The sequence below is a fragment of the Emydura macquarii genome, unplaced genomic scaffold (genome assembly GCF_026122565.2).
Source record: "Emydura macquarii macquarii isolate MOO-44397 ecotype Brisbane River unplaced genomic scaffold, CSIRO-AGI_Emac_v2 contig_2696, whole genome shotgun sequence".
In the NCBI taxonomy this organism is placed as follows: Eukaryota; Metazoa; Chordata; order Testudines; family Chelidae; genus Emydura; species Emydura macquarii.
Window position 1 is genome coordinate 61,821 of NW_027132833.1, and position 21,288 is coordinate 83,108.

Sequence of the window (21,288 nt, forward strand, 5' to 3'; positions counted from 1 at the left end):
GGAAGGTGTTTATACACCATGATCATGTTGCTTCTCGGTTTTCTTTTTGAGATATTAAATGGATTGATTGCTTTAAATCTCCCACTGGAAGGCATTTTCTCCAGCCATCAAATCTGTTTTTGTTTCTCTTCTGTGCACCCCTTCCAATTTATCTGAAACAATTGCTCAGGGGTTGCGGGGTGTTACTCAATGTGGTGTTAACTCTGAAACCTACTGATACACATGTAAGCATCGTCATTAGTGAATCGTAATGATTCATAGATTCCAGGGGCCATTGTGATCATCTTGTCTGACCTCCTAGATGACACAGGCCAGAGACCTGCCCCAAAATAATTCCTAGCCTGTTGTGAAATATTTGTTATTTCATGTAGATAGAGATTGGGATTGAGCCACCCCTTAGCCTGCTTTGTTAAGCTAAAGAGGAGCTCGATCACTGTAATGTTGATGGATTTTAGCATGATTTTAAATGGGCCTTTGCCCTCCAGTGACTGAGCTGTCCAAACCAGCTGCTGCTGCTGACTTCTACGGGGCAGCAAAAGCATCCACCTGAAAATGGGAATGTCTAAATCCATCCATCCCCCTCTACTAGAACCTTGCTTTTGGGTCTGTGCTTGAACCCCTCTGCCCCTTCAGTAGCAAACTGAATTAACAATTAATGGCAAATTATCCAATTCATAATAAACAGCAGGAGATTTGGGAAGGAGAAAGTGTAATCCACAGATCTGGGTGAAGAAAATGAGAGAGACCCAGCAATCAAGGGATGGGGGGCCAGCTGCGCCTCACTTTGTCCTGGTCCCCCCTGCACTGAGATTCAGTGGGGCTTGAAGTAGTGGAATGAGCTTTTTCTTTCCCACTCCCTGAGGCTGGGGAGCCTGTGATGTGCAGCGAGCCTGCCCGTTCTCAGCTCTTGGGGCATATGCCGTACCTGCCCTTTTTCAGCTTCTCACCTAGCGCCACATCCTGGCTTACATGGAGGGCAGGGAGGGGGCTCAGCCCTCCCCCAGATCCTGGCACGCACATGGTTGCCTCCGTCCCTGTTCTCTGCCTCTTCCCGGTGCCCCCTCCTTCCCTCCAGCTTCTCTCTCTCAGTTCAGTGGCTTGCAATCACACCCACCAGCTGCCAGCTGTGCCATTTCCCCCTCTTTCCTGCCTCCCTATGCCCCTCTGGGCCAGCCTTTCCCCCACGGCAATCTGGACACCAGACAGCTGTTTCCATTGGCTTTTATTAGAAAACTCTGGGTTGGACAATTTCATTGGCTCCCCTCAACGTCCCTCGGCCCAGCTGCCCCATCCACACGTGGCACTCCCCGGGCACAGTCACCCAGCCAACGGGGCAAGGGGAGAGCGCTGGCAGATCCCCCCTGCCTGGATGCATTCCTGTTTTCCTGGGCACGCTGTGCTCTCTGGTGGTAGCTGAGGGACACTGCACACAGACTACCACCTCCCTGAACACCGATGCCTTCTGGTGCCAGCGGTGGGATAAGGTGGGGCATAAAATGCATTGGCACAGTGTGGTGGGCATCACCGCAGGGCCCATGCCAGAGCCAGGATCCAAATCAGGAGGGCTGGCAGAGGGCCTGGCAGGGCTCCATTGCAGAGGCACTGGCCCCCTCCAGGGTCCCCAGGCCCTCCTCGGGACCCAGGGCCTGATGATGTGGCAGGTGAGCCCGGGCAGTACATCCAGTCCTGGGGGACTGATTTGGGGTACCCGCTCTTAGCCTCCACACTGCCCCCCAGAAAGCGCCAGTATTGGGTGCCCTTGAAAAAGTAGGTGCTTCCTGCAGAGGAGGGGGAGAGAGAGAGAGAGAGAGAGAGAGAGCTGAGAACAGGGCACTCGCTGCAGGGTTTACTTTAAATGGATGGCACCACAATACCGCTCTGTGCCACGAGGGAGCTGGACACCAGGCTGCACAGCTCTGTGTCAGCAGGAGGAACCCTGCCTTGGGAACAGCATTAGCTTGGGGACTCCCCATTGGTGGGAATGTTGCTGGACAAGCTCCGTTAACCTGGGGAACTCCTTGCCACTGGAAATGCTGCCCAGGGAAGTTCCCACCCCTGGGAATGCCACCTACCATCGTTCCAGCTGATGACATCATCCAGCCCTGGGGATATCCCCTTCCAGAGGGTCAGTGGTCTGGGGTACCCAGGCTCCACGGTCCCAGCCCGGTCATCAAAGCGCCAGTAGCGGGCGCCCTCGAAGAAGTAGGTCTTGCCATTGTGCCCCCAGACGAAGGCTGCCTCCACGGTAACCCCCGAGGGCAGTCCCAGGTCGGTGATGGGGCGGGGGGACCCTGGATCCGCGCGGGTGTCAGAGAAGACCCAGAAACGTTGCCCTGTGGAAGGGGAGGAGAGTCAACATGGAGGGTGGCATAGTGGGGGGGAGGCTGGGGGGGGGTCAAGTTGGGGGGCTATTGGGTGCAGTGGAGAAAGTGGGGTATGGTCAGGGGGTGCAGTGTTATGTGGGGAGGCTGGTTATAGGTGTCAGGTTGTGGGGGGTCTATAGGCCAGGCTGGGAGGTTATGGAGTACCGTGCTATGTGGGGCAGGCTGGGGGGTTATGGGAGCCTGTGTGGGGCATCACTGGGAAAGTCTCGGTCCGTTGCCCTGTGATGCCCAATTGGATTGTGGGAGCTGCCGCTGTGTGTGAAGCGAGGAAGTGTTGCAGGGCGCATGTCACTGAAATATGCTGGGAGGTTGGGAGATGCCCACAGCTGGCCTTTGGGTGGCGACAAAGGAGCAGCCGGCGCTACCCAGACAGGCGTTGACGGCCCATCAAGAAGAATCTGCTCTCCCAAAGCCGTAGGCAATGGGGACTGTCTGGCCCCATGTCACAGCCAGGGTCTCCCTAGCAGCTGGAAGAAGGTATAAAAGAGGGGCAGCGACCTCATCCCTTGGCCTCTCTCCTTCCCCATCACAACACCTGCAAGATCATCTGGAAGACAAAGACTTTGAAAGGTCAGACAGGTCCCCGGCTGGGAAGGGAACCCAGCCCATGTACTGAGAACTTGCACCACCTGGAACGTCCATTAGGGTGGGAGACAGATGGATTCAAACCTCTTGAATTTGAATGGCGCATTTATTCTTATTTCTTACGTAACCGGCTCTGATCTCTCCGCCTGCCATTTATACGCATGGGAAACCTTTTTGTGCTCAGTAAATCTGTTTCTATGTTTCACCTAAAACTGGGGGGGAAGAGGGGGGCTTGGTTGCAGCGCTGGGGGAATCTCAGCTCAGATTAACAAGGCTGGTGCAAGTCCACTTTCCTTTGATGAAATGGCGAACTAATTAATGAGCTTGCCCTGTCCAACGGATTCTGGAGCCGTGTGAGATGGGATATTGCTATTAGCCTAGGGGAGTCCCCTGCACTGGCATCACTGCCAGAGGAAGTCTGATAGCCTGGGGACTCCCCAACAATGGAAATGTTGCTGGACAAGTCCGTTAACTGGTCCGTTAACCTGGGGAACTCCTTGTCACTGGAAACGCTGCCCAGGGAAATTCACACCACTCGGAATGCCACCTACCATCGTTCCAGCTGATGACATTGTCCAGTCCCGGAGGATCAGCAGTCTGCGGTACCTGGGCTCCACTGTCCCAGCCCAGTCATCGAAGTGCCAGTAGCGGGTGCCCTCAGAGAGGCAAGGCTGGTGTGATTGGCGGGTGCCTCTCTCTGTATGATCCATGAGTAGCTAAGCGAGCCTTCATGCAATTTCATTGGGTCCCTCCACAGGCTGACGGCTGAGTGATCACAGAGCCTGGAGGGGTTTTGCTGCTTCTCACTGGCCTAGCTTTGTGAGAGACTGCCCTGGCTGGAGATTAAAGAGGCACGGTGATCCCACCGTGCCAGGTTGCACTCCTGGGATCCTGTCGCAGTGGCGCAGTGAGCAGGGTGAAATGCATGGCCTCTTGTTCTGAGTGAGATTTGCACCTCACACACTGGCGCAGAGATTTTAAGCGAGGCTTTACAGGTGGTGGCCAAGAATGGTCAAAGAGAAGGTCGTCTGTGTGTTCGTTTCTGTTTGCTTATCTCGTGGAAAGGGCAGGAGGAACAGAGAAAGCAGCAAAATGAGCGAAGGGGAGGCAGGTGCGAGGCTGTTTGAACTGCAAGTCACAGAAAAGGAGAAGGAACCTTGGTGCTAAAGCTGCAGGAGGCTGAGGCTGAGGAGAAAGAGGCAGAGAAGGCCAAAGAAGAAGTTGCACGTCAAAGGGCCATGGAACTAACAGAACTGGAAATAAGGGCCCAGAAACCAGCCTAGGAGTTAGCCCATCAGCGGGCCTTAGAGCGGCAAGCCAAAGAAGCTGCAGGAAGCACAAGAGAGCGGAAACATCAACTGGATCTGGCAGAGAAGCAGAACCAGAACCTGCCTCCCCCGATTCCCATCTCTCCAAAATCCAAACGGGCCAGCAGTGTCCTGCGTCCCAGGGGACGGACAAGGGCAGGGAACGAGTTACTAGAGCCCTGCAAATCCATGGAGATCTGCTTTATATCTGCGGATGTGGACGCCCGCAGACCGTTTCTTGCGGATCGCGGGGCCACGGGCATAAGAGGCGGGGCGGGGAGCTAGCCCCCCACCCCAAGGGGAAGCGTCACCCACTGCCCATGGTGGTTACCTTCAGCCCTCCCTTTCGGGGAGGGGGTGGCACTGACTGCTCTGCCCTGGAGCCTGGGCCTGCTCTCGGCAGCCTGGCTGCACAGGAGATGGCATCTCTAGCCGATGCCTTTGAGTAGACCCAGGCATCTATTGAGAGTGAACCATGGGGGCGGGGAGGGAGCAGGTGTTTAAACCAGGTGGGAAGTAGGGTCACCATTTTACCCCCAGCAAGGAGGGCAGCTGGGAGGCCAGGCACTCATCTCCCCAAACCCACTCCCCAAATCCCATCCCAAACCTTCTGTGAAACCAGAAGAGCCCCAAGGTGCCATCACCATCATTCCACTGACGCCTGAGACAGATGTGCCCGGTGCTGGGAGGAAGCCGGCAACACGTAGCCCATGGGAATCCTGCTGGCCTCGGCACAGAAGCCTCTCAGGTGACTGCCGCTGACCCCACTGACTTGGTGGGATGTCCAGGCTGTCGAGATTCACGGCAGGAAATACACAGGAGGGGCGGACACCGGTGTGGAGGGGTCTGGGGTTAAGCAGAGTCTCCTTCCAGAAGCTGACACGTTGCCAGGACAAAGGGCAAAGCTTTTATTAGCAGGAGCTGTCAGGATTCTTGTGCCTTTGGCCAAAATGCCCAGAGAAGCTGATGGGTTAGAAAGTGGATGAAAGGTGGAGGGGAGTGGACAGTATCCCCGTGATTATGCTTATTAGGAATGATTTTTTTTCCATGTAGCTCAGGCTGTTAAGCTGTTTCCTCACAGCAAGGAGAGTTCTGCCAGGACCCCAGAGGGGAAGGGGAAAGTCCCAGGAATTGCTTCAAGAAAGGGAGAACGTCTCTTGATTCCTCTGCAGCGGAGGGAAGCAGCGCAAGCATGCTTTCAGGTGTGTGTGTTTGGGCAGGGGATCCTTGAGACTGGCTCTTCCCCACAGCTGCACCTCCTCAGTCCCTGAGAGAACTGTCCAGGCTGTTAGCTGCCAGCACGTCGCAGCTGAACAAGGGATAGTTCCCACTCTGAAGAGGGTTGATCGCGAGGGGACCCCAGAGAAGAAAAATGGGGGAAGAAGAGTGGGAGGACAGGAATGTCCTTGCGCGTCATTTGGGAGGAAATGCCCAGGCCAGAGGTGCTGATTCAGCACCTGTGCAGCCAGGCTCACCTCCTGTGACTCGAGTGCAAAGAGGGAACTGTGTCACTGACCTCTCGGAGGGGAGCCGTCGCATGGCTGACCTCTCGGGGACAGAGAAAGGGGTGACGGAGGGTCCCTCAATCCAGGTCCCACTTTTCCAGGACGCCGGCCCTGACCTGCTTGTGAAAAGGGACTGTCTCTCTTTGACAGGCTCTTCTGGTTTCACAGAAGAAGGGGCTGCTCCCACGCCTGTCACGGCAAAGAAGTTGAGTCTGGGCATCTTCCAGGCAGGGGCTGTGTGTGAGCGTGCAAATGACCCAGCGGGCAGAGTGGATGGGGTTTTCCTCCGGGCTGGGAAGACACAGAAAGCAGCTGAAGGAGAGCTGCTGGGAAAAGAGGCATCTGGCCAAAGCGTAGAAACTCCTAGCCCAGGGAGCACGGCTCACAAACGATCCTCTAGGAAAAGTGGGCAGGGAAGGTCCCAGTGCTGGGAGTGGGGAACACAGGGTGACCCCAAGAGGGGAGATGGATATTTTGCACATGCATAACCAATAGGGCCAGCCCATAAGCAGGATCCCCCTCACCAGACCCAGGGGTGCTAAAGCCCCACAGGAGGTCTTGGATTACAAACCCGCGCTGAAGGGGACACAGAAGGGAAAGAAAAGTTCATCGCTGAACAAAGGCTCAAGTTCCGGAAGGAGTTGAAATACACCGGACTGGCTAACCACAAGGCCTAGTGTGACCCAGATACTTGGAAATGCCTCCTGTGGGAAAGGGTTTGAGAACACCGGTAAACCATGTGATAAAATAAAATCTGAGGCGAAGGGCAAACCTTATGAAAATCACAGCTGGCGGTAAGAAGTCCAGCGGTGAAGCTGCTTCTCAGCTAAGGCCTGTAAACGGGCTTGAAGCTTGTCACACCACAGAAAAAACCATATCGAACCCAGTCTGTGGTGTGGAAAGGGGAAACTGAGGCACACTACCTCATGGCATTGGTGGTGCTGGCCTGACGCTGGTACTCGAGAAAACGTTCATGTCTCCTTTGGCGCTGTCCTAGCAGTGTGTGAGACAGCCTGGGCTGGAGCGCAGAGGGAGCCCAGCGGTCCCACAGTGCCTAGGGATCCCTTCACAGAGGTGCTATGGGGTGCTGTTATGTGGGGCAGGCTGGGGGGGGAGGCTATAGGGGTCAGGCTATGAAGGTTATGGGGTGCAGTGTCACCTCCTGTGTGGTTATATGGGTCAGGCTGTGAGGGGATTATGGAAGGCAGTGTTATGTGGGGCAGACTGTGGGAGGCAGGGCTGTATGGGGCAGGCGGGGGGGTTACAGGACATTGCAGTGTAATATGGGGTCACTCCCACTCACCGATGAAGAAGATTATCTTGCTGTCGTTAGTCCTCTCATAGACAGCATCGATTGCCCCAAAATCCGTGGGGAGCCCCATCCAGAAACGTTGGATCTGCGCTGGCTCCAGTGAGACCAGATTACGGGCTGGCTGCATCCTCCAGAAATGTTTCTCTGTCAGGGAGGGGAGACCCAGACTTTGGGGGGGCACACATGACCCCTCCCCAGCTCCTCATCCCCCTCCCCCATTTCCCAAAGGGCTCCAAAAGTGGTGTTAACCTATGGAACTCCTCGACACATGAATTGGGACATTGAAGTGTATTTAGCCTGTGGGATTCCCCTCCAGAGGAACCTCCCCCTGCAGGCAGCATAGAAGGGCTGTTATCCTGCAAAACTCTCCTCTCTCCACAACTCCTCCAAGAAACAACCCCCCCCCCCCGAAGCAGTGAAGAAATGTAACCTGTGGAACTTCCCCACACAGGAAATTGTGTACATTTCACTTCTTGCCACCGGAAGGTGCGCTGTGCCAACTGAAAAACACCCGTAATTAGCCAGACTTCTCACCACATGAAATGTGCCCCAAGTAGACTGGGCAAATATCTGTGCTGCTAACCAACAGATCAGTCTGCAAGATGCCCAGAAAACAGCGTGAGCCAGTGGGAATCCGAGCCACATAAAATGATAGCGAGATTGTTAGCCTGTGGGACCCCCTGCCTCATGAAATTATTGTGAGATCGCTAAAAAAAAATGCGTTGTTACCCAATGGGACTTCCTGCTACAAGGGATGATAGTAAGATTGCACTGCTCCCTTGAGGCACCACGGTCACTGACTCCCATGATGCTCCTTTGAGAGGAGAATGGGGGGAATGTCATTAACCCATGGGACTCCCCACCACATGAAATCAGGCTGCCGGGAAGGGGACAGAAGCAACTCACTCTTGAAGAAGAAAACCTCCCCGCGGATGTTGGCGATGGCATCAAAATGGGCCTGGCAGCGATCGGGAGCTGGTGGGCGTGGCCTGCGGGGACAAAGAGACAGACCAACAAAAGTGGGGTGCGCTGTACAGTCCCAACAGACACGGGGAAGGAGGGAATGAGGAACTGGAGGGCCCAGTGAAGCGGGGAGCGAAGGAGTGAAAGAGGAAGGGGGAAAGGTGGGAGGGGAGAAGGGGTGTAGGGCAGAGTGGGGCTGGGGAGCTGATACTCACTGCTGGGTGGCTCTATGGGGTGGCAGGTCGGGGATAGGAGGCTGGGTGGGGATGGGCCGTGCTGGTGAATCTTCTCCAGGGCGAAGTTGTCTCCTTCCTGAAGCAGGGAGAGAATGAACGAAGGTGTGAAATAGCAGACAAGAGACAGAGTGAGCAAAGAAACGGATGAAAGAATAAATGGACAAGAAAAAGAAAGAGAAAAATGAATGAATGATAGAGAAGGCAAAAGAGGGGAATGAGGAAATGGACAATGAAAGAACAAATGAAGGAAAGACTGAACAAAGGGAATAGAAGATGAAAGAATGAATGGACAAGGTGAAAAAGAATGGAAGAAAGATGAAGATGAAAGTATCAAAGAAGGAAAGAACAGATGAACAAAAGAATGAATGAAAAAGAAAGCTGACGAATGAAAGATCAAGATGAAGGTTTCAATGAAGAAAGACAGAACCAGTGAAAGAAAGAAAGACAGACCAAGATGGACATATCAGTGATCAATTGAGCAAAGACAGAGGAAAGAAAGAAAGATCCAGATAAAAGAACGAATGGACAAAAGAGAAAACATGGAAAGAAGGGGTGAATGAAAGGACCAAGATAAGCCAAAGGGACAAATGAAGATGAAAGAATCAACAAACAAATAAATAATGGAAGAATGAACCACAAAGAACAAACGAAGAGTGACTGAAAGTGCGAGGGAGCAAAGGAACGAAGGAAGGGAAAGGATCAAGGAAAGAGGAGACAGGAGAAAGGGACAGAATAAAATGGGGAAGGAAAGAGGCGAAGACGCGAATGCAGGGAAGGGGAGAACGGAGCAAAGAATGCATGCGGGGGGGAAGGGCAGTTGCTCACCGTACAAGGTCTGGATGCCCAGGGTGTCGTCAGGGGGCAGCTGGTAGAGGTGGGGCAGCCCTACGGGACCCTGGTAATAAGGCATCATGATGGACTCCTTGGTGGAGGAGTGGGCCAGCCCCAGGGCGTGACCGAACTCATGCACTGCCACGGCGAACAGATCTGTGCCGGCACCTGGGGGAGGAGTGGGGAGACTGAAAGAGAGCCCAGTGCTGTGCCCCAGGCCGCTACCCGCCACAAGCCCCAGCTGACCTTGCGCCTTGGCCTGGGGGTCATAGATCCAAGTCTCCTCGTCGTCGAAGTGGGTGTCTCCAGAGATGGGGTGCTCCCCAGGGAAGAAGGCGTGCGCCAGGGTGCTGCCTGGCCCGTCAAAGGGGTACCCGTCCTGGTGGAAGGAGCGGCTGAAATCCACCAGGATGTCGGCGCTGTCGCTGAGCTCCTCAAGGAACGTCAGCGCCGACACGTTGCTCCAGGCCTGCAGGGCGTAGAAGAGCAAGTTCCGGACGTGGCTCTGGGACAGGCTGGAGCTTTGGGGGTAGGAGCGGATCCTGCCGGGGATGGGGAAAGAAAATGAAAGAGTGAGAAAACAGGGGAGAAAACAACGAACCGGGAGGGAAAAGGAGCAGAGGAAGGAGATGGAGACCACGTGCCTGTAAACGAGAAAGGGAAAACGACAGAATGAGACAAAAGGAGAAGAGAAGGAGACAGAATATGACAGAATGAGAGAAAAGACGAAACAACCTCCAGATGCCTGGAAAGGAAGCAGCTCTCCGAACCCTCTACCTTTCCCAGAGCCAGGCAGGGAACCCAGGCGTCCAGCACTCACCTCCATGTCAGCTGCTTCTTGGGCCAGACGGTGCCGCTGTGGGCGTAGCGCTTTCGCCGGCGCATCAGCTCCGAGGTGCCGATGATGTCGGGGAGGGAGCAGCGTGGCTGGTCCATCATCGCCAGTGTCCTCTCGTCTGCAAGGAGAGCGTAGAAAGAACCCAGGAGTCCTGGCTCCCAGCCCTCCCCCGCACTCTAACCTACTAGACCCCACTCCCCTCTCAGAGCTGGGATAGAACCCAGGAGTCCTGGCTCCCAGCCCCTCCTGCTCTAACCACTAGACCCCACTCCCCTCCCAGAGCTGGGATAGAACCCAGGAGTCCTGCCACACCTACCCAGAATGCCTGTCTCCTGCAGCCCTGCGAACTTCTGCATCATTCTGACTGCATCGCGCAGCCCTTCCTGGGTCTGGAGTCGGGCCTGCATGGGGTCCGGGGGGGGCAGATACCCATAACGGGTCAGCCAGTCCTGGAGTGGAGAGCAAGGAAAGGGTTAACAGCCTGAGAGAATGCGGGGGGGGTGCCCAGCTACGGGCCTCTCCCAGCAGGGGGTGCTGTGGGGGGCGGGGGAAGGGGCTGGCAGCTCCCCCCCATCCCCTCGTGCGCTCAGAGCTCCCATTGTTCAGCCAGAGGAGAGCAAAGATCAAACAGACGCCCCCGGGTTTCCCTCACCCCCTCACCCCCCATTTCCTCTCCCTCCCCCCCCCCACTCGCTGCTAGTTGAGGGGCGGGGAAGGGAACTGGCTTGGGAAGAAGGGGCCAACGACCAGGCAACTCACATTGCACTGGAGGGGGGGGGAACGGATGGACCTAGCAGATCCCTCCCTGGGGAGTAGGGTAACTCTGGGATCCATGAGGTCTTCCCCCAAGTGGTGGGTTGTTCTGGGATCCAGTAGATCCCCCTGCAAAACTGATCCAAGAGATCCCTCCCAGTCCCACCACCGGTGGAGCTGGAATCTGATGGCTCTCTCCCTGGAATACTCAATGGATCCCTTCCACAAGAGACCAATGATGATGCCTGGATCCAATAGATCCACCCACAGTGGATGGGACCCACTAGATCCCTCCCAAGGCACAAACAGCATTGGGACCCAGGAGATCCTTCCCATGTTGTGCAATGGTGGGATCTGGTAGAGCCATGTTCTCCCTCATGCCAGAGGCAGACACAGGACCGGGTGATTGTTGGATCAAGCTGATCCCAATGGGACCCGTATGGAGAAGACTAAAGGCAGGAACTTGTTGATTCTCCCCACGGGGGTAGGGATCTAATAGATCTTTCCCAGGGGGCAGCATGTGGGGCACAGGATCCAGCTGATCTTTTCTTCAGAGCCAGGCAATAAACACTAGGATCCAGTTGATGCTTCCTACCCATGATACAGATCGGATCAAGTGTGGAATATAGAAGATCCCCTGTGAGAGCCAAACAAAGCAGCCACCCAGTGGATCACCAGGGCAGCAAATAAACACGGGGCCTAGCAGTTCCTTTGGCAGTGGCAGGTGGAAGCAGGATCTACTGGGATCTACCTCCCCTGGGTGCCCAGCAGCTGTGGGATCCAGTTGGTCCTTTCACAGGTAACAGGTGGGGGCTGGTTCAAGATCCCGGCGTGGGGCGGTGGCTGCTGGGACTGAGTCCCTGGGACTCCCAGGGCCGGGTCATGGATTGGTCCCTGGGGGACCTGGGATCCAGGGAGTCTCTCCCAGGGCCAGGCACGGTGGGAAGCAGCCAGGAGTTGATGGGTTTATTGTCTTGCTTTCCCGGCGCCTGCGGTGAGGAGTAACTTGAAACCCTGGTCGATTCCCATCATAGAGCATCAGCCAGGGGCTTCCCTCCCCCTTCCCTGCTTCAGCCTACCCCTTTCCAGAGAACCCAAGAGTCCTGGCTCCCAGCACCCTCCACCCCCCTCCCCCATTCTAACCACTAGACCCCACTCCCTTCCCAGAGACCTGACTCCCAGCCGCACTGCTTCAAGCTGCTCCGCTACCAGAGAACCCAGGAGTCCTGGCTCCCAGCCCCCCCGAGTCCCGGTTTAACCCACTAGCCCCCACCCCCATCCCAGAGCTGGGGATAGAACCCAGGAGTCCTGGCTCCCAGCCACCCCTCCCCGCTCTAACCACTAGACCCCACTCCCCTCCCAGAGCTGGGGAGGAACGCAGGAGTCCTGGCACTTACCACGCCCTTGCTGACCCGCTGGGTGCTGGGGTGACTAGCTGGGCTTTGGGGCTGGCACAGCAGGGCGCCCAGCGTGAGCCATAGGGTCGGGAGCCGCAGCATCGCACGGGGCGAGGGGGCCGCTCTCCACCCCGCGGGGCGCTGAGATATGAAGCGATGCTGCATCAGCACCGCCTCTCCCCTGCCCTAGTGCCCTGCCCTATGCACCAGCCAGGCCCCTTCCCTGCCTGGCTCCGCCCCCCAGACCCCCAGCCACGCCCTCCACACCCAGGGGCCGAGACGCCTGGATGGGTTCTCTCCCCCGGCTGGGGAGGGGGGTCTAGTGGTTAGAGCAGGAGGGGCTGGGAGCCAGGACTCCTGGGTTCTCTCCAAACTCCCCGCCACCTGGGCTCGGGGGCGGGGAATTGTACTGAAATCAAGAGGTTTTGTGAACTGGTTCAGCAGATCCCAGAGCCCAGGGGAGTTGGGGTGGGGTCTGTTTGTTTCTCTCCTTCTCAGGTCACGACCCCAATTAGTCGCTCCACCCCCCTGGAGGAAATGGCCCCCCCACCTGCTGCTTTGATCGCAGCCCTCCTGCCCCTTTCTTCCTTCTTCCCCACTCATCTCCTTCTATTTCCTCCCGTCATGCCCGGCTGCCCCCAACCAGCACCCAGCTGGCAGGGTTCAGAAGGGGGGGAGGGTAACCCAGAGAGAAGACCCCCCAAAAGGAACAGAGTGTTGCCCTCTGCTGCCCTCCAATCTCCCCGCCATGCTCCAGTCACCCCCGATTCTCCCAGCCCCCTAGATCTGCCTTGAGGCCCTGACTTCCCCAAAATATCCCCAGCCCCTTAGATCTGCCTCCAGCCCCCTGGCTTCTCATGCCCATCCCCCAGTCCCCCTAGAGCTGCCCACAACCCCCACTCACCTCATCACCCCCAATCCCCCCATGTCCTCCCCCAATCTCCCCAGGGCCCCAAATCACCCCTGCCCCCAACCCAGCACCCCAAATACAGTCCCACATCCTGTGCCCCAGACACCACAGCTGGCCCCCCCCCCCCCCTCTGCTTCTTCTCCCACCACCCACCCGTAGGCGGGCGTCTGCCCTGGCAATTAACCCATGACTGGGCAGATCAAAGACTGGGGCCCCATCCCCTATCACCATGGCCTCAGGGGCTGGAGACCACCAGACTGTGTCCAGCACCATGTGAGGGGTCCCTGTGTACCCAGTCCCCGTGCCCCACCCCAGAACCAATCACATCCCGGCGCTGCGCAAGGGTTTCCCATGTATCCAGCCCTCTGTGCCCCACCTCATAGGGCCCACTTTTCAGTGCCAGGCCAGGGGTCCCCCTGGCTTCTCCAGCCCTGGGCGTCCCACCCCAAGTGTCGGGGGGATGGGGGAGGAGGTTTCCCCAAGTCACAAGGTTGGGAGGATGTAGGGAGCTCTCACTGATGGCATCTCCAAAACATTTACTAGGGGGATAAAAAGAGCCCCAGCCTGAGGCTGATGGGAACAAGCGAAAGGCAAAGAGACCAACTCCGGTCCCGCTCTAAACACCAGACCCCACTCCCCTCCCAGAGCTGGGGAGAGAACGCAGGAGTCCTGGCTCCCAGCCCCCCCCGCTCTACCAACTAGACCTCACTCCCTTCCCAGCACAGGGGCTGTTTCCGCAGCTGAGCCTGGTCAGGTTTGCCCAACAGTCACTTTGGGCAATACCCAACGAAAAACAGGATGAAGGGAGCTGTTACCCCATAGCCCCAAGCAGCCCAGGGAGGTATGCGGGGGGAGGGAGGAGGTGCGTGGGGGTGGGGTATATAGGTGAAGCACAGCTCAGGCTGGGGTCCCTCTTCCCAACCCCCCTAGCTGGGATGCCCCTCCCCCCCACAGTGGGGTGCGTGGGGGATCTGGCTGGTCATTGATCGCTGCCCCCTAAATGATCAATTCAAGGACCCAGCCAGACCGGGACAGGCCCTCCAGGGCGGGGCGCTGGCTGGCTCCGGGCCCCCACCCCCACACCTGCTCCTATTGATCACTGCCCTAATGCAGCCGCCTCCCAGACGCGGCCTGTGGCGGGAGGGTGCCCAGGGGACCCCACTAATGGATGGGGGAGGGGCTGGAGGATGGCAGGACCGGGGAGGGGGGACTGAGGGAGTTCGGGGGTGGGGGAAGTTGGGGGGCTGGTGTCACCAGTGATTTAGGGGGCATCTGGGTGGGCCAGAGGTTTGGGGAGCTGGAATCGGGTGTAAAGGGCAGAACGTGGGGATCTGGGGGCAGGTATGTGGGGGGTGGGGGTGGGTTTGAATTTTGGGGCTGGGAGGGGGATTTTGAGGGGGGTTGGTTGGGGGGCTGGGGGACCAGGCAGGGGGTCAGGGAGGGCCATTTGGGGGGGCCAATGGGTGGGGAGGCAGGAGAGGGACTTCGGTTGGGAGGTTCGGGTCCTCTTTGGGGCTGTTGAAGGGAGATAGGGGAGTGGAAGGCAGCTGGGAAGGGGGGCGGAGGGTGGAAGGAGGGAGGGGGTAGGGCTGGAGGAGGGCTGGGGGAGGGGTGGAAGGCGGGAGGGGGCAGGGCCGGCAGAGGTGTGGCACAGACTCGCTCACCTGTGCCTGCCCCTTTGGGGCGGGGAGGGATCAGGAAATAAACAGGAACCGAGAGACCTGGGACCCACCGGCGGCTCCAATCCAGAGGGGGATGAGAACCCAGGAGTCCTGACCCCCACCAGGCTAAGTCCCCCCCTACTCCAGACCCTCTCTCCCATCTCCCTTCCGCGTCCCAGGGGGTAGAAATCCCCCTCTCCATCCTCATCCTCAGATAGAACCCAGGCGTCCTACCCCCCAGCCCTATCAGGGGTGATAGAACCCAGGTGTCCTGCCCTCCCCCCCATATCCATGGCAGCCACCTCTGCCACCCCGCTGTACCCTGAGGAGGAGGTGCGGGGTCCCCCCTTCCTGCCAACGCCTCCTGCACTGGGTGAGGAGTTCTGCCCCTTTCAGACAGAGCGGCGGGGGGGCCCTGGGGCAGAGGGTGAGGGGGACCCCGAGACCGACGACCTGGGGGTGCTGCTGCAGTGTAAGGAGCAGGACCTGCTGCTGGCCGCCGGGCTGGGCAAGATGCTGCTGGAGCAGAATGAGGAGCTGCGGGGGCACTGCCAGGCGCTGGCACGGGAGCACGCCGATGCCCTGGAGGTGAGACCCCCCCCCCCGGGCACCCAGCACCCTCCTCCACGACAGGGCCCAGACCAGCTGTTCCCGTGCCACACCATGCATAGGCCTCTGGCCCTGTCCTTTGAAATAATAACCGTTGAGGTCAACCCTGCCAGAGCCGGGAGAGAACCCAGGAGTCCTGGCTCCCAGCCTCCCCTGCTCTAACCACTAGACACCACTCTCCTCCAAGAGCCAGGGATAGAACCCAGGAGTCCTGGCTCTCAGCCACCTCCCCCACTGTAACCACTAGACCCCCACTCCCCTCCCAGAGCTGGGAGAGAATCCAGGAGTCCTGGCTCCCAGCCCTGCCCCCACAGCTATTTCTGGCTTGGAGAGGTGGCTGGCAAATTGGGTGTGGGACTTTCTACCACCCATGACTCACCCTCTGACCCTCCTTTACTCTCTGTTTCACTCCCTTGTTCCAGTTTCCGTCCGCCCTTGTGGCCCCATAATTACCCCCTACCCAGCCCGGCCCAACTGGTCTAGCCAGCAGCTTCGACCAGGCAGGAAGCTGGTAGCGGAGCCTGGCATGACTCCAGGGCAGCCGGCCCCGATCCGGCCCCAGGGCAGGCACTGGCTGGCTCAGGGAGGCAGGTAATGGGGCACGGGGCCTTTCCTCTCTAGGGGGTGAGGACCCCAATCCAGCCCCGAGGTGGGGGGGCAGGCTGGATCCAGGGGGGCTTCCCAGGGCTGGTCTCAAATACCCTCTTTCACCCACCACCCGCACAGAGGCTGGAGCAGGAGAAGTACGAGCTGCGGCGGCGGCTGGAATCCCAGGAGGCAGAGTGGGAGACACGGGCGGCGGAGCTGGAGGGGGACCTGGCGGCCCTGCGAGACCAGCTGGGCCACCAGCGGCTGGAGCAGCAGGACACCAGCCGGGAGAGCTGCCAGGCTGTGCAGGAGCTGTCGGAGCAGAACCAGCGCCTGGCCGAGCAGCTCAGCCAGGTCAGCCTGGAAGCCTGGGTTCCTTGGGAGGGAAGTGGGGTCTAGTGGTTAGAGCGGGGGCGGGATGGAAGCTAGGACTCCTGGCTTCTCTGGGAGGGGAGGGGTGAGTGGTACTGGCTGCTTGGACATCCCCTCCATATCCCATGATCCTATTGGGCTGAGATCCTTTAAGTGGCTCAGGATCCCAGATTAGATGGGGGGAGGGGGAGGAGTTGAGAAGGGGCAGGGGAGGAGTTTCCTGAGTGGGGGGGTTACAGGGCAGTGCTGGGTCCCAGAGCCCCCCAAATATCCCTCCAGGCAAGCAATGCAGGAAGGCCTCCGATGCTGTGACTGACCCCTCTCCCCCGGGGCCCAGTTCACTCCCCGTTTATGCATCCATCTGTCTACCCCAGGCCTCTCAGCTGGAGCAGCGGCTGCAGGAGGAACTGATGGCCTTGCGGGTTGAGCACCGGATCCTGGGGCTGAGCAGCGCAGAGCACGCAGCCCGGACCCACAGCCTGCAGGCCGAGGTGAGCTACAGACCCTCCCCTCGAGGGGGCACTGGCTCTGCACTGGCCCCAGGGTAGGGCCTGGCTGGCTCGGGGGGTGGTGGCAAAGGGGACATGGGGCCTTTCCCCTTCGGGGGGGAACTGATTCCGACCCGCCTCTCGTTCCCCAGAACCTGATGCTGCAGGAGCGGAAGGAGGAGCTGGAGCGTCAGACCCGGCAGCTGCGGGACGAGAACGACGCTGTTCAGGGGCTCATGGAGACGCTGCATGAAAACCTGCTGCTGCTGCGCCGGGAGCTACATGAGAAGGAGCTGCAGGTATGGCTAGGGGGCGCGTGCTGCAAGGAGGCTGGGGGTGGACCGGGGCTGTATTAACCCTTCGTTCCCTTCATCCCCCACCCCAGACCCAGCGGCTCCGGGCCGAGGCAGAGGAGCTCCGAGTCTCCAACAGGCAGCTCCAGCGCCGAGTGAGGGAAATGACGGAGGAGATGCGGCTCCGCGACTTGGACACCTCGATCGCCTCCCTGCAGTCGGAGATCGAGCAGAGTGTTGAGGAGAGCCTGGCGCAGAATGGGGGGACCACTGAGGTGTGCGGCGGGGCATCAGGGCTCTCGGGGGGAGGGGGGCTCCTCGACATCCTTTTATGGGCTGAGGTACGGGGGGATCATTCCCCTTGGTTAAACAAACAGGAGCCCTGTGTTGGGAGACCTAGAACCCTCCCTCTTTAGGACCTTAGACATTACCCAAAAACCCACCCCAGGCTGAGGAATCTAGAACAGACCCAGTGCTGGAAACCAAGAACCCCCTTTGGAGGTATAAGAGTCACCCAGAACCCAGTGGTGGTTGTGGAACCTAGAACCTCTTTGATTAACACAGACAGTGCCTAGAACCCCCCAAGTGATGATGGACGTGGAACCCTCCCTCTTTGGGACCATAGAAATTACCCAAAATTCATCCACTGTGGGGAACCTAGAACCTTCTCCTTTGAGAACCTAGAAACTGTCCATCTCAGCACCAGGCGTGGGGTACCCATATAACCAGCCCCCATGCCCCACCCCAGAGGTGGCCGCATCTCGGTGCCAGAGACGTTCTTCTTGTGTTGCATTAGCCCCTGGCCGGAACCATCTCGGAGGCTGCCCCTGGGGGCCCAAAGACCCCGGCTCGGGGGTCGGAAGAAGAGGTTGAATATGCTAAAAAGGTCTTGGCTCTGACCCCGCTGGATGAAGACCTGCTGAGACAGAAAGAGTCAGAGATACAAAAACTCCACGATAAGGTGAGTGTGTGTGTGGGGTGGGCGGTATCCACAGCAGGGGGCGCTTTCCCTGAGGTCTGGGCCCTAAGGAGGACCCCAGGGTTGGGGTGGGTTATGCTCCCCCAGGTGGGGAGCCCTGGGGGTCTCCCCAGAAGGAGGTGCACTGCCTGCCCCATCCCCTCTCTCTCTTTGCCCAGCTGACCCTGCAGCACGTGGAGCTGAGCAGCCTGCGGGGAGAGCTGGTGAGCCAGAGGCGCCTCTTCCAAGAGAGTGACCGGGACGAGATCCTCAAACTGGCTGTGGCTGATCGGGACGAAGCCATATCGAAGTGAGACGCCGATGCTGCCTCCTCCCCTGAGTCAGCCAGTCCCCCCCGCCTCAGAGCTGGATCGGGGTCGGCACCCCCTAGAGGGGAAAAGCCCCGGGCCCCATTTCCGTCCCCGCCATAGCTACAGACAATTGGGGAAGAGGGACCCCTTGTGTTCATAAGTGGGAACTGCCCCCAAGATGACAGTACCCAGGGAGATGGGGCTGGGGGGGGGGCTGATCAGGGGAGGGTAGCGGGTATGGCTGGGTTCCAGGGGGGAGCTGATCGGGGGAGGGGCTAAAGCGGGTTCTGGGGGGGCTGATTAGGGGGAGGGGAGCAGGGAAGACTGGGCTAGAGGGGAGCTGATTGGGGGAGAGGCTGGAGAGGGCACTGAGGGGGGGGAAGCAGGGCAGGCCGGGTCAGGTGCTGGGTCTGACTTTTGTGCCCCACCCTCATCCCAGGAAGGGCCAGATGGAGCTGGAGCTGGCCCGGGTCTCTTTGGAGCACGACTCCATGAGCCAGCAGCTGCTCTCCGCCATCCGCCAGAAGATGGCACTGTCCCAGGAGCTGGAGGCCTGGCAGGTGGGTTACGAGTCGAGTCGGAGGGACAGGATGGAAGGTTCCTTGCAGGACACCTGTGTCCCTTTCTTAGCTGGTAGAGGCCCAAGACAGTAACCTGGACACCTGGGTTCCTACCTCAGTGGCTAGAATCACCATGACTCCTGGATCCCATCTGTGGTGGGTAGACACCCCAGGGCAGGGGTGGCCAACCAGTGAGAGACAAAGAGCCGCAGTTACCTTGCCCTCAGGCAGCGCATCAATTTCACTCCCTCTCCTCTCTCTACTGGTCAGGAACAGTTCCACTGATCTGTCAATTTCGGAGGCAGCTCATCAATTTCACTCCCCCTCTTCTCCCATGCAAAGAGCCGCATGCGGCTCTCGAGTTGCGGGTTGGCCACTCCTGCCCCAGGGCAATGACCTGGACTCCTGAGTCGCATTCCCAGCTGCTACAGTCCCCAGTGCAATGAGTTGGACTCCTGGGTTCCCTCCCCATCCTGTGGCAATTTTCACCTTCATGCCCCCATTTCTCTCCTTAGGACGACATGCAGTTCATTATCCACCAACAGCTGCAACTCCAGCGGCAGCAAGAACAGAACCTCATGTCCTCCCGGACTTCCCCCAGGACCCCGGTGCAGGCCAAGACCTCGCCTTTCTTTCGGCGCGGGAACAGTGCCCCCAATGGCACCAGCTTCCTATCGCTCTTCAGGAAAAGCTGAGATGCTGGGTCTCATTCTGGAAGTTCTAGAGGGTGGAGAGGCAGAGGGGTCAGGACAGGGTGATCGGAAGCAAGACAGCACCAAATGAAGGAAGCAGCCAAACCAGCTAGTTACCAAGATGCCAATGAGATGGGTAACTAGCTACTAGGTGATTCAACTGGATGTTCTAGATCACTCAGCTGGAGAGTCTGTCCAGAAAATTTGCTGGTGCACTACTGCAAGTTCCAGATTTCCTAAACCTTCTCTTCTCAGTTGTCCAAGATGATGTTCTAGGTGGGTCAACAGGGCCATTCTAGGTACCCAACCTACCTGTGTTTAATGCTGCATGTTGACCAAGGAAGAGTCCAACAATTGGCTGATCTATCCCAATTCTCTCCGATTGGGTAATCTGTAGTAGCTGCCCATAGGTGCTAGATTATCCTACTGCACAGTCTGTAGGCTAACCGTAACCAGTTTATATACTTCATATTAACTGGACTAGGGTTCTAGATTATCCTACTGAGTGATCTGTATTGGCCAGTTTTATACAACTGGATATGCTTTATTGACCAATCACGAGTTATAATCCCTGTTACCCTACTGCATACTCCATATTGAACAAACTAGGGTTCTAGGTTATTCTACAGCATTATCCTACCCTTCTCACTATGGCTTGACAAATTGGATGATGCTGATTAGCCAGAGAATGTTTCCAATGAGCCATTTGAGGGTCCTAGATTAGGCTGCTGGATGTCCAAGGATACCCAGACGTCCCTTTATAAATTGTCCAATGGAATTATCTGTGGTGGTAATTTAGTTATGTTCATGATCCTAGTTGGTGTTCTAGGTTATAGTTTTCACTCCAAGTGAACGCACCATGTTGACTAAACCATGGTTCTATGTGATATCCTGTTTGGAGTTCTAGATCACAGAACCCACTTCAAGTGGATGTTTCATTGTTGGCCAATCCTGCCCTTTTAGTGTCAACCAATCGATGGTTCTAGATCACCCTACAGCTTGTTCTAGAGTAACTCACACATCACTGCCTTGTCTATGGATCTCTAGTTATCCAGCTGCTTTGTTCAACTGGTTTTGTCAGATGAGGACTCAGGACTAACGTGTATTCCGCAGAATAGCACATCTTTAAAAATATCTGCTTCAGCTTTGGTCGAGAGGTTCTAGGTGACTCAACACAAGGCACAAAAGGTGGCAAGCCAAGACACTGAAGAAGCTAAGAGAGGCCATGTAATACACTGACCCTTAGCCAACACCTTCCACTTGATTAGCACTTTAGTAACACAGATTGGCCCCCTCAACCATTCCCTGTAAACTGGGTTCATACCATTAGCCCCACTTTACACAGGGCAAACTGAGGCATGGTGAGGTGAAGGGACTTGACCAAGGTCACACAGTGGCAGAAAAGAGAAACCAGGAATCCTGATGCCCAACCCCTCCTGCTAGACCCCCCTTTCCCCTTCCATGAAGAATCCTCTTAACTTTGTACGGGTATTTCCAACACAAGAATCAGAACATTTGATGCCCCAAATTCGCTCACGCACACACAGAGCAGGGCTCACCCCTCTCCGGCAGGGGTCGGAATATTTTGCTACCTTATCTGTTCAACAGGGCCAAATGTGCTCTCAGTGCCTTGGGTTATTATATTACCAAATGTCTATTTATCTACAAAGGGAACATGATCTATTACTAATAATTATTAAGTGTGTGACTCAGAGGACATTATTCTCTATATTTA

General features: G+C 57.3%; 2 protein-coding genes across 2 annotated transcripts; one reads left to right on the top strand and one right to left on the bottom strand.

The window, feature by feature from the left end:
• Positions 1-839: 839 nt before the first annotated feature.
• Positions 840-12,290, bottom strand: MMP25 (matrix metallopeptidase 25). Its single transcript, XM_067565711.1, has 10 exons — positions 12,112-12,290; positions 10,278-10,410; positions 9,944-10,079; positions 9,370-9,665; positions 9,118-9,291; positions 8,272-8,368; positions 8,000-8,082; positions 7,085-7,237; positions 2,073-2,333; positions 840-1,778 (listed from the first exon to the last, which is right to left on the bottom strand). The coding sequence occupies exons 1-10, from the start codon at positions 12,274-12,276 to the stop codon at positions 1,522-1,524; spliced, it is 1,755 nt and encodes a 584-aa protein (XP_067421812.1). The 5' UTR covers positions 12,277-12,290; the 3' UTR covers positions 840-1,521.
• A 2,588-nt stretch (positions 12,291-14,878) lies between these two features.
• BICDL2 (BICD family like cargo adaptor 2) lies at positions 14,879-20,938 on the top strand. Its single transcript, XM_067565713.1, has 9 exons — positions 14,879-15,270; positions 16,018-16,233; positions 16,626-16,742; positions 16,892-17,038; positions 17,125-17,307; positions 17,829-17,993; positions 18,170-18,300; positions 18,741-18,861; positions 19,377-20,938. The coding sequence occupies exons 1-9, from the start codon at positions 14,974-14,976 to the stop codon at positions 19,554-19,556; spliced, it is 1,557 nt and encodes a 518-aa protein (XP_067421814.1). The 5' UTR covers positions 14,879-14,973; the 3' UTR covers positions 19,557-20,938.
• Positions 20,939-21,288: the final 350 nt, after the last annotated feature.

Excerpts from the sequence above, each read along its gene's own strand:
- BICDL2 (XM_067565713.1), top strand. The coding sequence starts at position 14,974 with ATGGCAGCCACCTCTGCCACCCCGCTGTACCCTGAGGAGGAGGTGCGG. Across the intron at positions 16,743-16,891 it reads CCCACAGCCTGCAGGCCGAG|AACCTGATGCTGCAGGAGCG; the intron begins GTGAGCTACAGA and ends CTCGTTCCCCAG. Across the intron at positions 17,308-17,828 it reads AGAATGGGGGGACCACTGAG|CCCCTGGCCGGAACCATCTC; the intron begins GTGTGCGGCGGG and ends GTGTTGCATTAG.
- MMP25 (XM_067565711.1), bottom strand. The coding sequence starts at position 12,276 with ATGCAGCATCGCTTCATATCTCAGCGCCCCGCGGGGTGGAGAGCGGCC. Across the intron at positions 10,411-12,111 it reads AGCGGGTCAGCAAGGGCGTG|GACTGGCTGACCCGTTATGG; the intron begins GTAAGTGCCAGG and ends TCTCCACTCCAG. Across the intron at positions 7,238-7,999 it reads GGAGGTTTTCTTCTTCAAGA|AGAAACATTTCTGGAGGATG; the intron begins GTGAGTTGCTTC and ends CCTCCCTGACAG.